This window comes from Cyprinus carpio, chromosome B17, assembly GCF_018340385.1.
Source record: "Cyprinus carpio isolate SPL01 chromosome B17, ASM1834038v1, whole genome shotgun sequence".
Taxonomy (NCBI): domain Eukaryota; kingdom Metazoa; phylum Chordata; class Actinopteri; order Cypriniformes; family Cyprinidae; genus Cyprinus; species Cyprinus carpio.
The window spans coordinates 18,858,921-18,875,652 of NC_056613.1; the positions used below are offsets into that span (position 1 = coordinate 18,858,921).

At 34.2% G+C, this 16,732-nt stretch overlaps 1 protein-coding gene across 4 annotated transcripts in view; it reads right to left on the reverse strand.

Moving 5' to 3' along the window:
• Window positions 1-16,236, reverse strand: part of LOC109061157 (dystrobrevin beta-like) — a 41,605-nt gene extending 25,369 nt beyond the window's left edge. The window contains exons 1-10 of one of the 4 annotated variants that reach the window (XM_042742650.1): window positions 15,911-16,236; window positions 12,508-12,560; window positions 12,080-12,147; window positions 9,951-10,031; window positions 9,573-9,786; window positions 7,823-7,908; window positions 6,265-6,419; window positions 6,039-6,141; window positions 5,746-5,912; window positions 3,503-3,627 (exon numbers count right to left, since the gene is read on the reverse strand). In XM_042742650.1, coding sequence (XP_042598584.1) covers window positions 3,503-3,627; window positions 5,746-5,912; window positions 6,039-6,141; window positions 6,265-6,419; window positions 7,823-7,908; window positions 9,573-9,786; window positions 9,951-10,031; window positions 12,080-12,146 — 998 coding nt within the window. In that variant the 5' untranslated portion in view covers window position 12,147; window positions 12,508-12,560; window positions 15,911-16,236. Of the gene's footprint in view, window positions 1-3,502; window positions 3,628-5,745; window positions 5,913-6,038; window positions 6,145-6,264; window positions 6,420-7,822; window positions 7,909-9,572; window positions 9,787-9,950; window positions 10,032-12,079; window positions 12,148-12,507; window positions 12,561-15,910 lie in introns of all 4 variants that reach the window. The other 3 variants (XM_042742649.1, XM_042742651.1, XM_042742652.1) reach the window with 3 other exon arrangements.
• Between the last annotated feature and the right edge of the window lie 496 nt (window positions 16,237-16,732).

Consider the following 16,732-nt stretch of genomic DNA (forward strand, 5'->3'; position numbering starts at 1 on the left):
ATAAGACGTATTATTTCATCATTGATTTACACGCAAAATTGCATTTAGAATTCAATTTAAAACAGATCTAAGCAAACATTTAAATACATATTTGATCTTAAATATGCCTCAAGGGAGCTCACATTTTGCATGAAACAGGATGCACATTTTAAAGCAACTGGAGTTTAGATGTTGAATATGAAGTACAAGATCTGCATGTATTCGTAAACCAATATTTAAAAGCACATATTTAATGTGTGGAGCCTTAGAACCTTCTAATTTTAAAATATTCAGAAAATATATAGGCTAAATATCTATAACTTTTCATACAAAACCATCAACACAAAAAATTAAATGCGACAGATTTTGCATATAATAGGAATAATAATAGCAGACAACTTAAAAACTGGCATTAATTGTCTTGAAATTTATAACTGAAGCCAGTGAATGTTACACAAGTGCTGCTTCATAAGTTTTGTGTAAGTGCAAATGTCCCTTAAAGGGGATGAATTTATAAACACATCATTATAGAGTTTTTCTATGCCTAAAATCTTCTGCATTTCTTAATTCATTCCCTTTAGGGCATTGTCAATAAAAATATTAAAGCTAAATAAAAAAATGTAAAAATAAAATCTAGACTAGTTTTCCTCAATAAGTAAATGCAACTAGAAATCAAGAAACTTGCATGATTCTACATCCAAGCCACTAGGAGTCAGTATAAAGTCCAAGTTTATCGTTTATGAAGCAGAAATTAATTATTGCAATTGTAATGTTTACAGTAGACCCTATAGACAAGGTTTTGCAGCATTCTTAACATATTTATTTTTGTAATGTGGCATAATAAGCGAAACACGACAAAATTACACCCTACACTTAAATTTTTATCCACCAGAAATTGATTGGATTGTGAAAATATGCATTTTTTACCAGACCGGTGATTGGCGGCTGGGGGGAAAAGGTTAAGAGTAAAATGTATTCATGACATCAGTTAAAAAGTAAAGTAATTTCAGAGGCAGAGAAAAAATTATTACATTTAAATGCGCAACCTCGTTCAATAAGACCAGGAATGTTATGTGCATTAAAAAAGAGTTATCAATTTTGGTATTGATTAAGGTGACTCAAAAATAAAGAAAAGTCCAAAAATATGTTCAGTTGTCTTGTTGGCAGTCATCCACCATCCTTAGCTTAGATAGAAAGGGTCACAGGGAATGTCTGAGAGAAACATTTGGTTTAAAAAGCTTGTATATCTCTATACAGATGCAGAGCGGGATCCTCAAGGGGATGCACCTCAGGTACTATCAGCGGCCTCCATTAAATTTAAAAATCCATCAGTTTTAGTGCAGCTATACTCTGCCAACTCAGAAATGCCACTGGAGCATGACTGTGCACTTTAGCTATTATTTTAGTCCCCACAGGATACCGTCTGCCTGCATGGGATCTATCATGGGACCGGTAAATCTTATTTTTTACTTCACGTTTTTTCACTTCACAAACAGCACCATGCACTTTGTTTGGACTGCTGTGATGTTGGTGACATGTCTTCCTCAAGGTCAGATTTTAATGCTGATCATCAATGCACAATATTGAAGCCCAGGAATTACATTTATGAAATGATGATTTTAGCATGTAAAATAAAATACTATTAGTTTTTTTGTTGCTGTTGTTTTGTAAATAAAATAAAATAACTGTTTTCTACTTTAATATATTTCAAAAAGTAATTAATTCCTGTGTCAGCATTCATTACTCCAGTCTTCAGTGTCACATGATCCTTCAGAAATCATCCTGATATGCTGATTTGCTGCTCAAGACATATTTCTCATTATCATCAATGTTGAAAGCAGTTGTGCTGCTTAATGTTTTTGTGTAAACCATGATACTTTTTTTTCAGGAATCTTTGATGAAAAGAAAGTTAAAAAGAAGAACAATTATTTGAATCACAAATGTGACCCTGGACCATAAAACCAGTCATAAGGGTCATTTTTTTGAAACTGAGATTTATACATCATCTGTAAGTTGAATAAATAAGCTTTCCATTGATGTATGGTTTGATAGAACAATATTTTGACTGAGATATGGAATCTGAGGGTGCAAAAAAAAAAAAAAAAAAAAAAAAAAATCAAAATATTGAGAAAATTGCCTTTAAAGTTGTCGAAATAAGTTCTTAGCAATGCATATTACTAATCAAAAATTAAGTTTTAATATATTTATGGTAGGAAATTTACAAAATATCTTCATGGAACATGATCTTAATATCCTAACGATTTTTGGCATAAAATAAATATATAATTTATATTTTTGACCCATACAATGTATTTTTGGCTATTGCTACACATATACCCCAGAGACTTACGACTGGTTTTGTGCTCCAGGGTCACAAATCTGTAACATTATAAATGTCTTTACTGTCACTTTTGATCAAATTAAAGCATCATTAATAAATAATTGAATAAAAGTATTATTTCTTTCTATAAACATACATTATAAATGTACTGTTAATTTTTGATTACCCTAGTAAAAAATACTAGTTGTTTCAATTTCGCAGAATTTAAGAATACCAGTTTATGCCAAAAGTACAATTGCATGGTATTTTTATTAAGCACGTAAATATGTAAATGTATTTGTAGTATACTTAGCACAAAATTCATGTATTTCAAATACATTTTAGTATAGGTATTTAGCACATTTTCATTGATTAAAATTATATGTAATGATAAACTTGACTTAAATTGATAAATATAACAAAATATTGACTTAATTAAAACCACATCCCCTTTAAAAGACAAAAACTACGACTAAAATGAATTATCATGAGGTTACATGCTTTACTGCTGTCCATTTTCCTCACTCACAGTTCAAAAACTCTTGTACTTGATATTATAAAATCAAGCGATTGTTATCCGAGCTGTTAATACTTTATATGGCTCATAGTCAAATAACGCTGGTATTTTATCAGCAAAATAAATGAACACAGTAAATCTGCTACACTTTCCCTCCAGAGGAGGGCACATATGTTCAGCAGTTTTATGGTCTTCATCAATCCCCAAGTTCATGTGTCAGTTAATGAAAGTACTTATAGACCAGGGCCTGTTCCTTAGAGCGAAGGTCTGGCAAGATTGATTCAGCTCCCCGATATTTATATTTCAGTAAACGAGAAAACTGTACCCATATATTTCTACACACAATATCTTTCTTCTTGGCATTTCCTAATTACATTTCTTTCCCATGACAGATCTGCAGATCAATATTGGCTCTCACTATAGAAATAAGAAACAAATACTGTGGAATTTCAGACAAGAGGACGTGATTACAATTACAACCTGATTGTTATATAAATGTAAAGAAACAGTATCGAGAAACAGTAACACTGTAAAGCTGTCTGGATCAACTTTGCATTCTTATGCTGTAGCAAATGCGAGCTGTTTTTCAAAGTTACTCAGAAATGCAGTGAATGAATGGTTTGGGATGTATATGTCGTACAGAGCTGAGATAGCAGAGAGAAATTTGATTGGATAGGAGCTCTTACGTGGTGTGTGCGTGGTCCTGAGGTCTTTCCGCTGCCTCTGGGAACACAGGGTGAGGCGGCTCTCCGATCGGCATGCAGCCCAGAGACTTACTGATGGCATGGCTGAGCTTCTTAGCTGGAGACTTCTGTAAAAGGAGTGAAAAAAATCCTGCCAGGTTAAAAATAAATAATAAATACAATACCTTACATGTACTTCACTAACAAAATCAAATGCAATTCAAATATATGCAGTTTTGATTCATAAAAAGGGAATTCATGTGTATTTATTCTGTACATAAAAACTGCAGGCATACTTCCCATGTGAAGCTAGAGCATTTTATATAATTTAATGGAGAGATATATGTGATACATTTCATTTAAAGTTAATGAAAAAATTTCTTTGATTCAGCAAAATCTTTATTCTCTGGTTAGAAAAAAAATCTTTATCGAGGTGGTAAGAATGAGGGGGGGGGGCTCTTATAATTGGATTTGGGAGGCGGTGCAAATCGTTTCCCGAGCTGTGATTTCCAGCAGTGAGACTGAGCTTTGAAACAACACTTGAGTATTAAAAATGTAATCAATATAACTCACTCGCTGAAAAACACGAACACCTTGAAATCCTGAATTAGAGAAGAATGGGGTTTAACAGCAAACAAAAGACTTGCTGCTCATCCATCCCTCACTCATGGCCAAACAATTTTGCTATTGAACACGTACACTACTGTTCAAAAGTCTGGGGTCCTCATGATTGCTTTTCTTTTCTTTTCTTTTTTTTTTTGGAGAAAAATAATTACTTTTATTTAGCAAGGATGCATTAAATTGATCAAAAGGAACAGTAAAGTTATTTATAGTGTTACAAAATATTTTTCTTTCAAATAAATGCTGTTCTTTTGCCGTTCAAAAGTTTGGGATCAGTAAGATTTTTTAATGGAGTCTCTTATGCTCATTAAGGCTGTATTTATTTGATCAAAAATACAAGAGAAAAAAAACAAAAACAAAACAGTAATATTCTAAAATATTATTGCAATTTCTAATATTGGCTTCCTATTTTAATGTACTTTAAAATATAATTTATTTCTGTGATGCAGCACTGAATTTTCATCTGCCATTGCTCCAGTCTTCAGTGTCACATGATCCTTCAGAAATCATTCTAATATGCTGATTTATTATCAGTGTTGAAACTGTTGTGCTGCTTAATATTTTTTTTGGAACCTGTGATACTTTTTTCTTTAATGTTTTGATGAATAAAAAATTTAAAAGAACAGCATTTAGTCAAAATAAAATATTTTCTAAAAATATAAGTCATTACTATTACTTTTTATCCATTTAACACATGCTTGCTGAATAAAGCTATTATTTTCTTTAAAAAAATAGTAGTTTATATTGTACCACAATTATTTATATATATATATATATATATTATATCATATATATATATTATATATATATATATATATATATATATATATATATATATATATTTCTAACTTTTAATTTATCAAAGAATCCTGAAAATAATTATCACAGGTCTCAAAAAATATTAAGCAGCACAACATTGATTATAAATCAGCAAAATTCAGCATATTAGAATAATTTCTGAAGGATCATGTGACACTGAAGACTAGCGTAATGATGCTGAAAAATCAGCATTGTGTCACAGGAATAAATTATATTTTAAAATATATTAAAATAGTAAACTCTTATTTTAAATTGCAATAATATTTCAAAAAATTACAGTTTCTTTCTGTGTATGTGTATATATATATATATATATATATGTATATATATATATATATATATATATATATATATATAGTATTATTATATTTTTACATTAAAACAGTATATTTAATATGATTAAAATGTATAATTAATAATGATATTATTTCATATTTAAAAAGCATATCCAGAAATTTCTTCGGACAAGAATTTCTGTCAAACCTTAAGACTGCATAATTGAGATCTATTGCGATTAATGACTTCAGTTTTGGTGTATTGCTTTTAACAAAGCCACTGAACACACTGAATATAGTATATGAATATGAATATATAAGCATTCTAATCATGTACCTTTATGTTTTTTTTTCTTTTGTCATTTTAGGGCATTTTAAATCACCATCGACTTTCATTATAAGCTAAAGATCAGCTTGAATATTCTCCTTTTGTGTTTCTTGGAAGAGAGAAATGAATACAGGTTTGGAATGAAATGAGGGTGAGTAAATGAAGGCTGAATTTCCATTTTTGGGTGAACTAACGCTACATACCCACGAGGAGTGCTCCTTCATCTGGTGCTGGTTGCTATGGGGACCACTGGCATGACCACGCCAGAAGCAGCTCTGACAAAGCTGGTAGCCATGGCACTGCTGGCAGCGGTAGCGGAAACCCATCATGCTCTCACTCCGGCAATAAGAACATTCCACTGGATGGAAGACTGCGGGACAGCAGCACAAAGGCTCTCAGACAGTCACAAACCGTGTTTTAACTGAGCCATATTTTGTGAGCGAGGTGTCCAGACGCATTGGGCGATGGGAAATAAGATATAAAAAAATGCACATACCATTCTCTACATTAGCGAGTCGGTGCATGAGAGGTAGCCATACGAGACACTGCGGGGGTGGATCTGCCATCAACACATCCAAAAACGTATTCAGCAAGATCTTCCTGGCAAAGCACAGATAAGACACTCTTAGTGAAAGCCTCTAAGACTCCCAGACAGGTTGAATGAGATCCTGATCGTTTTAAAGGGACTCTCGCTGCTATTTGAAGCAGATTAGTGTACTCACCTGCTGAGGAAAGCATGTTCTCACAGAGTGCTCGTTGTAGCCAAATGACGGCCCCTCGAACACCGCCGTGGGGAGCTTCAACACTTCCCTCAGGAACTGGTCAAATTTAGCAAAGACCATCACCCCATTTGAGTCTGCTATCTGGGAAAATATATCTGAAAGAGGCAGAAGTGATTATGTCATACCTAGTAAAAAAGTTATATATTAAAAATACATTTATTTCATACTAAGTATAGTTCTTAAATCTGTTAACATATTTTGACATATCACTTGAGACTTACTGATATAACAATTATAATTAAACTTGTGCACAATGCACATTTCTTAATATTATGCCTGAAATGTGTATCAATATCACTATTAATAAGGGACTGTATGATCTCTGTATAATATCAGTCTTTAAATACAAGATATTTAAAGTGTACCTGAAGAATACTTTAGCACAATCAAATGTACTTCAGCATATCTTTAGATGGACTCCAGCAATACTTCCACACAATTAAAGTACAAAATGAGTTGTTCCAGTTTAGCAGACCTTAAATATACCAGTTTAAATTTAAATTAAATTAAATTAAATTAAATTTAAAATTAAATTTATGCATTTAGCAGATGCTTTTATCCAAAGCGACTTACAGTGCATTCAGGCTACCAATTTTTACCTACCTAATTTTTTTACCTAGTTTAGTTTACCAAAAGTACAATTGCAGGGTATTAATTTTAGTACACTTATTTTTCAGTTGGGATGTCATAGATAAATATTTAAGAACAAACAATTAAGAATGAATGCTTAATTTACATATTATTTATAATGCATTAGGATATCTAATAAATATCATTAAACATTATAAATAAGAATGATAAAATGATGCTCATTGTTTTGGAGCGATAAAATAAATGACAAAAAAAATAAAAATAAATAAAAATCCATGAAATGGTAACATATCCGGGTAAAATGCATTATTATTTCACAAAATAATTCCAAACTTATGTGATGAATTGACATTTGATTGGTGTATTTTCATCAAACGATGCAAAGCATTCTGAACACAGCTGTCTACGTATACAGCTAAAAGACCCTTGTGGGATGAAAACACATTACTATAATTATAATTATTATTATTATTATTATTATTAGTTCTGAGATGCCTTTAATAACTTTAAATTGAGTATTCAGAGAACATATGTAATTTTGAGATCAGTACACATTATGTACAGAAGGGGGAGCCAAACTCTCAGTGAAACTTTTTGGCATAAAAGCCCTTTTTGTATATTATTTTAAAATAAAAGCCTGTGTATATAAAATAGACTTAAATAGACTTATTTCATATTATAAAGCTTACAGTATTTAAAATTGAGTAAAACTTACAGTTTAGCAGAGAGAACTATTGTAACTATTAAGCAAAAAGAAGACAGCAAAATGTCTACTTCCATTGATCCAATGCTAATCAACAACAGTTAAGCCTTACACATCATATGAACTCCACTTTATGTCAGAAGATATCTATTGTGTCTTTGTAAAATAACTGCTGAATGGCTGTATTATAGGCATGATACTTACAACGTAATTTGTCCAGTATTTTACCGCCACTCATCGTAGCTAGCATTGCCTTCATAGCAAACACTGTGAGTTTCCCATGGCCTTCACTGAAACACAAACAACACATCATCAGAAGACGTTGTGTCATAGCAATCCCAAGCCAGAAAAATTGTGTAAATTACCATTTAATGTTTGGACTACACCAAATTGTGTACTCTTTTGGAAATGCATGTGTAAACTGAACATGTACTGTACATAATGTTGATACTGTTACAGGGCCAGGGGCGTTGCACAAGATCCCCCAAATGTAGCATGACAAAAAACTACATCCCCTTTTTTGTCACATTGTGCATTGAAAACTAAAATGTCCTAGAGCTCATTTTTTAGTGTTGAAAAGTCTGATTCATTTTAGTGAACTGGTTCGTTTGAACAATTCATGTAAATGAACCAGTTCAAATTTGACTCACCAATTCACTTCATTCATTCAGTCCATGTGTACCATCTTCTTTGAAATAGTAAAATATTTGTGCAGCAAACCATAATTGAGATTTCTTTGTGCCATCTGTGACAATGATGGCTTATCAAGATCACCTGCTGGATTTTCAAAAGTATGTGAAGTTTACGCAATAGAATTTTGTTGTATTGTTGAAGTAAACGTTGCAGTAAACATGCATGACGTTCTTTAATGAATGATTTATTGGTTTTACACCAGCCTTTTGTTGTGGGGACATTGACTTTACAGTCAGAAAAATCTTTCAGGTCCCACAAAATATTTGGTTTTCCAGCATATTTGCATATTTGAACCCTTTCCAACAATGACTGTATGATTTCTTTTCACACTGAGGACTACTGAGGGACTCATACGCAAATATTACAGAGACATGTCACAGAATTTAAATGACTAAATGTGTATATTTTTATATATATATATAAATATATACACATATATATATTTATTTATTTATTTATTTATTTTTTGCAAAGTTTTTGTGAAATCTTACATGCATTGTTTATTAGCCAATAGTGTAGCTATATACAGTATATATATATATACATACACACACACACACACATATATATATATATATATATATACACACACACATATATATAGGTATATATTTGCTAAAATTTTTGTTGACTCCTACATGCATTTTCTATTAGTCAATAGTGTAGCTATATATATATATATACATATATATATATATATATATATATATATATATATATATATATATATATATATATATATATATATATATATATATATATTTGCAAACTTTTTGTTGAATCTTTCATGCATTGTCTATTAGTCAATAGTGTAGCCATGTATGAGGCACAGCTCACACAGAAGACACAAACCGAGCAGCTTTCTCTGTGGGTCAGAGCGCTGAAGTCATGTGACCAGCGTCAACCTGTTTCAAAATCTGCACTGGGAAATCTTTCACCCTCAATTGAAATTCCAGATCGAGATGCTATCTACTGAACTGACTGGATTTTGCTTGCGAATTGGTAAATGTGACTGCACTTTTAGAATTGTGCAGTATAATTAGGTTGCCTACCTTATAGCCTCAACCTTATTAGTATATTTTCAGTGTCTTATAATGCTGCCTCCGTAGGCAACTCACTATGTTCTGGAACAGAGCCTATGCCTTCCAAACACTCACTCTTGTCACGATGCATATGACTCACAGTCAATCAGGTTTGCAGGGACATATTGCCACAAGGGACCCCCTGAGAGAAAAACAAATCACCCTCACTAACAACACACCTGTCATAAGTGGCCACCATGAAGTTTAGCAGCAATCCTATGGACTGGTCCACGTTTATCTGGTGGGTGGTGGGCAGCCGCTTGTTGAGCTGGTAGAAGATGGAGGACAGAATGGTCTCCAGACGTGACACATTAATCTCCGCGTTGTGGTCTAACGTGCTCAACCCATTGTCACGGAAAGCTTCGATCATGTTCCACACGTCCACTAAATGAACTACGACAGGAAAAGCACACCAGTGAGATCATTAAAAATACAGAATGGATATATTTTGTTGTTTTTCATATACAAGTAAAAATTACATGATATACAAGCAAAGTGACTTTGTACGTCACAAAATGCTATTTTAAAATAAATGGAGACATGGAGACAGGACTTACGGTTGCATCGTTTCTGAACAAATCGTAGCTTACATGCCGTCCTATACGTTGAGAGGCGAATAACATCAAAGTTTTGTGCCCCTGGTGGAAAAGACATGCATCAGTTTTGTTACTTTTACATTGCAAAGTCCCTTAAACGATTTTATAGTTTGCTCCAAAATTCAAATTTTGCCATTATTTACTAGGGTTGGGAATATTTAGGCATCTGATTCCAATCTGATTCCAAAACAGTTCTTAAGTGCACTTTTACTTAGTACTTTTTAATATAACTACAGAATGATAATAAATAAAATTATTGCATGGCAAGAATTGTAATCAACTAAATATTATATACCTTCAAAACATTCAAGGAAATATAAACTATATATTACTAATGACATAAACAGTGGCACGTTTAATAGTTTGCATTCACACTAATGCACAGATTTATTTTAACATATAAGATGTTTTGTCCTGTCCTTAAAGGGATACTCCACCCCAAAATAAAAATTTTGTCATTAATCACTTACCCCCATGTCGTTCCAAACCTGTAAAAGCTCCATTCGTTTTCGAAAAACAATTTAATAAATTTTTCAATGAAAACCCATATTACTTTAAACATCAAATAAAATTAAAAAACGGAACCTTATTCAAGGTCCATAAAAGGTATGAAAGTCGTCGTCAGAATAGTCCATCTGCCATCAGACGTGCAATCTGGGTTATATGAAGTGACGGGAACACTTTTTGTAAGTAAAGAAAACAAAAATAACGACTTTATTCAACAATTCCTTTGTCAACAGTCTCCTCTGTGTCCATCATCCGCGCCACAAGGATGATACAAAAGAGCATACACAGCATACAGTGATATGGAGAGACTGTCATACCTTTTATGGACCTTGACATTGTTATTTACTTGGCAGTCTATGGGACAACAACATGGGGGTAAGTGATTAATGACAAATTTTCATTTTGGGGTGGAGTATCCCTTTAAGACAATTGATTGTGTTTACATAAATTTTGCATTATAAAAGCATTTTTGACATGCTAGTGCAGAGTTTCATGTATCAAATTTACATTGCATTCCAAACGGCAAAAATTATGCCTTTGCAGAGCATTTGGAACAGAAAAACTGAAATACCAGTGAGTGAAACCGCACAATTTCAAGCAAAGCACGTTTCTCACAGTGCATATCTTAAATCCAGCATCGCAATGATTTTCTCCCACCCCTATTATTTACTCACCGTCATGTTGTTCCAAACCTGTATGACTTTCTTATGTAAATGGAACAAAGAAATGTTGAAAAATGTACTTGCTGCTCTTGTCCACATGAAGAAAGTGAATACACAAATAAAAATTAAGCTTCCAAAACGTTTTTTTTTTTTTTTTTTTTGCAGCAGTGCCATAAAAGAATCATTTTGGGTGCTCTGAAGAACCCTTCAGTGAACAGTTATTAAAAGAACCATTTTTTCTTAGTGTAAACAACATTTTAATAATCTAAAGAACCTTTTCGTACTATAAAGAACCTTTCACGCAATGAAAAGTTTCCACAGATATTAAAGGTTCTTTGACAGAACCATACATTCCAATAACGAACTTTTATTCGTAAAAGGGATCCCTGTTGTCGAGCTGCAAAATGACAACAATTCCCCCACCATAAAGGCACAGTCTAGTCTCATTAGCAAACTTTCATGGGCAAAAAAAAAAGATTCATTGTCTATTGTAAATATAGTGTAGCAATATATAAAGCACAGTTCACATAGACGTCACTTTCAAATCAAGCAGCTTTCTGTTGTTACCAACCCAAGAAGTGTGTCCCACAGAAGAAAAAATGGGGGGAAAAAAAGTCGACAGAACGACATGAGGCTGACTATTTTCGAGTGACCTATGCTTTCAAAAATGTGTAATCTATGACATGCACAAAAATAATTTTAACATACAAAGCAACTGTGACATTCTATACTGCAGTTTTACTTGGACCATCATCAACCCAGTTTTACTGTTTTCTCAAAATCAGTAACGTAACACTTCCAACCAGAGACACTAGTTTGTGCCAGTCTATTGCCCTGTGGCAGTGAAAGGTGAATATAGGCCTCTGTGTATGTGTGTGGTGCATTGTGCAGAAAGTGTTGTTAAATCTGAAAGCAACTCACTCATCTCCATGAAGAGCTGTCTCTTCTCCACCATGGACTTGCTGCTTTTACTTCCCTCTTCAATCATTCTACACAACACAAAAAGGTCCATTTAATACCACAGCTTAACCACGGCCTCTTTACGAGCAAAAATCACGAAATAGCATTTGAATATGTTAGCAAATATTTTAAAATATTTTGTAAAGAAATTGAAATACAAATACAAAACAATTACAATACAGCTATTTTAATTTATTTTCGACAGCCATTTTCATTTACAATAATATAATGACTATAATTAAATAAAATTATATGCTTTTTTTTAGTTGTGTATATTATTCCACATTCCTTCAATCAAAAGACTTTCAAGACTCTCATATACGATCTTTTGCAAACTCATAGTGCATACCGTCAGTCCACAGGAAGCTCCTTAAGACTCTATTACTGACCTGTCAGGTTGGCTGGGACTCAGATAAGGTGATGCAAAGGAACCAGGAAGCTCCTATGTGAGGAAAAACATTCTGATGTTGACATCTGGGGAAATACCCCTCCCCCTGATCCAACCCACAAACATACAAAAATAAACCCTGGAATAAATCCTCCGTTCACAAAAAGGGCATGTGAGTTCTCTTGCTCTGTGCAAGTGCTGATTATGTATGACAATAGTGTCTGCACAAACTGCATCCTGTGAGCTAATGAAACAAGAGCCGCTAAGGAGCCACTTAATAGTGACAGAAGAGGACACATCATAGAGGCAGTGAGTATAATGACTGTGGGAAAAGAAGATCCATGCATGTGGCTGTGAGTAAAAGTAATGAGCAGAGACCAGAGAGATGAGAAACAAGCCGATAAGGAGTCACATGAAGACAACAAATTCTGAATGTAATGAGTGTAAAAATATATACATGATACTGGATATTATAGTAATGTGTATAGAGTTATTATTACTGTTGTGTAGTTGTAGTTCTTACATCCTCACCATAAAATGTTACATCAGCCGTCAACTCATATTTACTTGCCGCTTCCATTAGAAGAAAGGATTTTTAGAAATCCCAATGACTTGAATCCTTTGATTCACTTCGTCAAGATGATCTGTTCTGATTCATTCACTGATTCAGTAACCCTTTCTGCAGGTTACATTGTTATGCCAGTAGACTGTTAGGCAGTAAATTGTGGGAGTGATTCATTTAAGAAAAGGCACACCCAAAAATAAAAATGCACCCACCCTTAGACCATCCAAGATTTAGATGAGTTTGCTTTCTTGTCAGAACAGATGTGGAGAAATTTAGCATTACTCTGCGGTGAATGGGTGCCGTCAAAATGAACAGCTGTTAAAAACACCAGAATAATCCACAAGCAATCCACACGACTCCAGTCCATCAATTAACATCTTGTGAAGTGAAAAGCTGCGTGTTTGTAAGATACAAATCCATCATAAACCATCGCATAATCCATAATTATGCTTCCTCTAGTGAAAAAGTCCATCCCCTGCTGTCACCTCACATCAAAATCCACTGACCTATTTGTTTAGAACAGTTTGCTCTTGGAAACAGTACTTGATCTGTGCATATTTCTCAGCTGATTCAGGTGAGACGACTTCGTGTGGATTACTTGTGGATTATTGTGATGTTTTTATCAGCTGTTTAAACTCTCACCCATTCACTTTATGTTCCAATAAAGAAACAAACTCATCTACATCTTTGCATGGCCAGAGGGTGAGTAAACTTTCAGCAAATATTTGAGTGAACTACCCCTTTAATAAACAAGCTGTTCATGACCTTAGTAGTGAACAGAGGCCTATATAATCTAGAAAGAGATTTGTAGAAAGACAGAGAAACAGAGATGACAAAACACACATCTATTTTCCCAAAACTGCAGAGCATTACTGAAATCAAGTGACTGATTCAGTGACAGACTCAAAACAGAAGCTGAATTTGGAAAAGAGTGCATTAGTGCCTGTCCACTTTTTTTTCTATACATTTTTATTATAGGGATTTAAAAAACAAGTCTTCATTAAAGCATTATAAGCCATGAACCAAGCCAACTAGCTACAAGGTGAATCATAACATACAAATTTTTACTTTAAGCAAAAAAGTATTTAAGACTCAGCGGCATTAGTGAAGAAAAGAACTACAATCCCATAAAGCATTGCGAAAGACAATCAAATTAAAAACAATGGTGAAATATAAAATGAATTTGTTTAAAGTTGATGATTATGTCCATATAAACAATATAATTTAAACTTATTGCAAAGCACACATAAAATATTTAAAGGGATAGTTCACCCAAAAATGAAAATCACTCACCCTCATGTCGTTCCAAACCCGTAAGACCTTTGTTCATCCCCAAAACACAAATTAAGATATTTTTGATGAAATCCGAGAGCTCTCTGACCCTCCGTAGACAGCAAGGATCCTCCTAACACGATCAAGGCTCAGAAACGTAGCAAGGAGCTCGTTAGAATAATTCATGTGACATCAGTGGTTTAACCATAATTTTAGAAAGCTCCGAGAATACTTTTGTGACAAAACTTTTGTAACAATCTCCTTGCTACGTTTCTGAGTCTTGATCATGTTAGGAGGATCCTTGCTCTCTATGGGAGGTTCAGAGAGCTCTTGGATTTCATCAAAAATATCTTAATTTGTGTTCCGAAGATGAACGAAGGTCTTACAGGTTTGGAACGACATGAGGGTGAGTGGTTTTCATTTTTGGGTGAGCTATCCCTTTAAGTATTTTACAATCACAGGGAAACCGTTTTGATTACATACATGTGTTAAAATTCTGCACAACATGTGTCATTTTTAACACATCTCTTTTTGCTGTGTAATTCAGGGTGTTTCATGGGATAGGGCGTGCCCTGCAGAGACCTTTTGGCACAATTTGATTCTCTAATCGGTGTAATTTTCATACAGCATCTTGGGTAATGTAGTTTTTCCACCATGATTTCCGCTGCTAAACATTTATTTTAAAAATAAGCTGAAATAAAATGCACAGATGGCTTCAACAAATGCATATCAATGTCGGCATTCACAAAGATTTGCAAGTTATCATTACAAATCAATTTCCCAATTGAGAAAATGAGTAATGAGTTTTACGTCCGTAACCCAACTGTTGCACATTTAACTTGACTGGTTTTATTAGGCCTATTTCACACTGAACCAACACTTATGCAAACAAAACTAAGCCTACATTTAATGGGTTAAATCAGATAGATAGGTAACAACTGCAGGTTTTTCAGGGCTATTCCTATATTTGTTTAGTAATGACCTGGTCTTAGGCTACTACTAGATCCTAAAGACAGAAAGGCAGCGGGAGACACTTCAGTGAACCAAAACATTCGAGTCAGTGCATGGAAGTGAACAAGATTCGTTCACTTAAAAGATTCACTCAAAAGCACCGGTTCGTTCATCAGCGGAACACCACTAGAGAGCATTATGTCATTCCTGACCGTTAAAGACACTGCTGACGTTATGACTTCTGGCTTCAGATCGTTCCGTTCGATTTGATAATCTAATCACACGTTGCAGGGCTACTACTAAGCGAATTTAAGGCCCACAAAGGTAGAAGTAACACACCGCACCTTTATAAAGACTCGCGCAACGTGAGGGTTTGTCACTAACCAACGGAAATACACACTGTACAAACACTCGCGTAATGAAAATGACAGCGTCTACGCTTAATGAATACGGCCATGTTATCTTTATTTAACTCCCTGTGTACCTGGCGTGTTAAATTAATAAGATGCTATACGGTGCACAAATACAGCTGGGTCCGATATTCTGAGGACACGTTTGGTTGCGTGTGTTTGTATGTGCATCTGAATGTGAAAGCATCATTAGTGTATGATCTTACCAGCGGGATGAAATCACGCAGGTCGCGCGACCATCATCAGCATCTGATGAGAGCGATCAGCGGTCTCGCGCTCGATTCCTGGCGTGTCATCTTCATCGTCACCTTCATCACCCCTCTCTTTCGTTTCACTTGTTTTTAATATAGGCTGACAAATACCGAGCCAATAATCCGCAGTTTGTTAGCGCTGCGCTCCCCCATCGTCCTGTTTGTGCCGTGGTTACCGTTCCGTTTGAGTGGGTCTTGTAGGAACTGCAGCACGAGCGCTTCTCTGAGCACCAGCCAACAGCAGAGGACAGCAGAGCACTCCTGCCTTTCCCATCACTGAGCAGCACTATTGCTCTTCGTGTGCACGATTATTACTAAGCTATTAGCCGACTGTTTGTTTGTTTTATGTAATGCAGTGCAATATGCTTGCTCAAATATGCTGAGTGACTACACTGCGTATGTATATGCTTATTATATATGTCAAAGACACATAAAGATGTTTATTTTTATTTTGCATGTCAGCATTAGCAGAACAAGGCTACAGGCTTGCATAAGTAAAACTATTAAGTCCATATAGTCTGAGATATACTAATTAATAATACACACTACAGCAGAGAAACAAAGCAAAAGCCAGAAATAGATTTTTAAACGTTAGGCTAAATATACCTACACTGTAGGGGTAAAACTAAATTATTGCCTACTGATAAAACAAATCAAATAGCCTGATTTCCTGGCTTTATAATTTCTCATTATTTTAAGGTCTCAGTTTAGAGAGCTACTTTCTAAATAGGGGAAAAAATAGTTTTGTTTGTTTGTCTTACCCACTTAAATATCTCG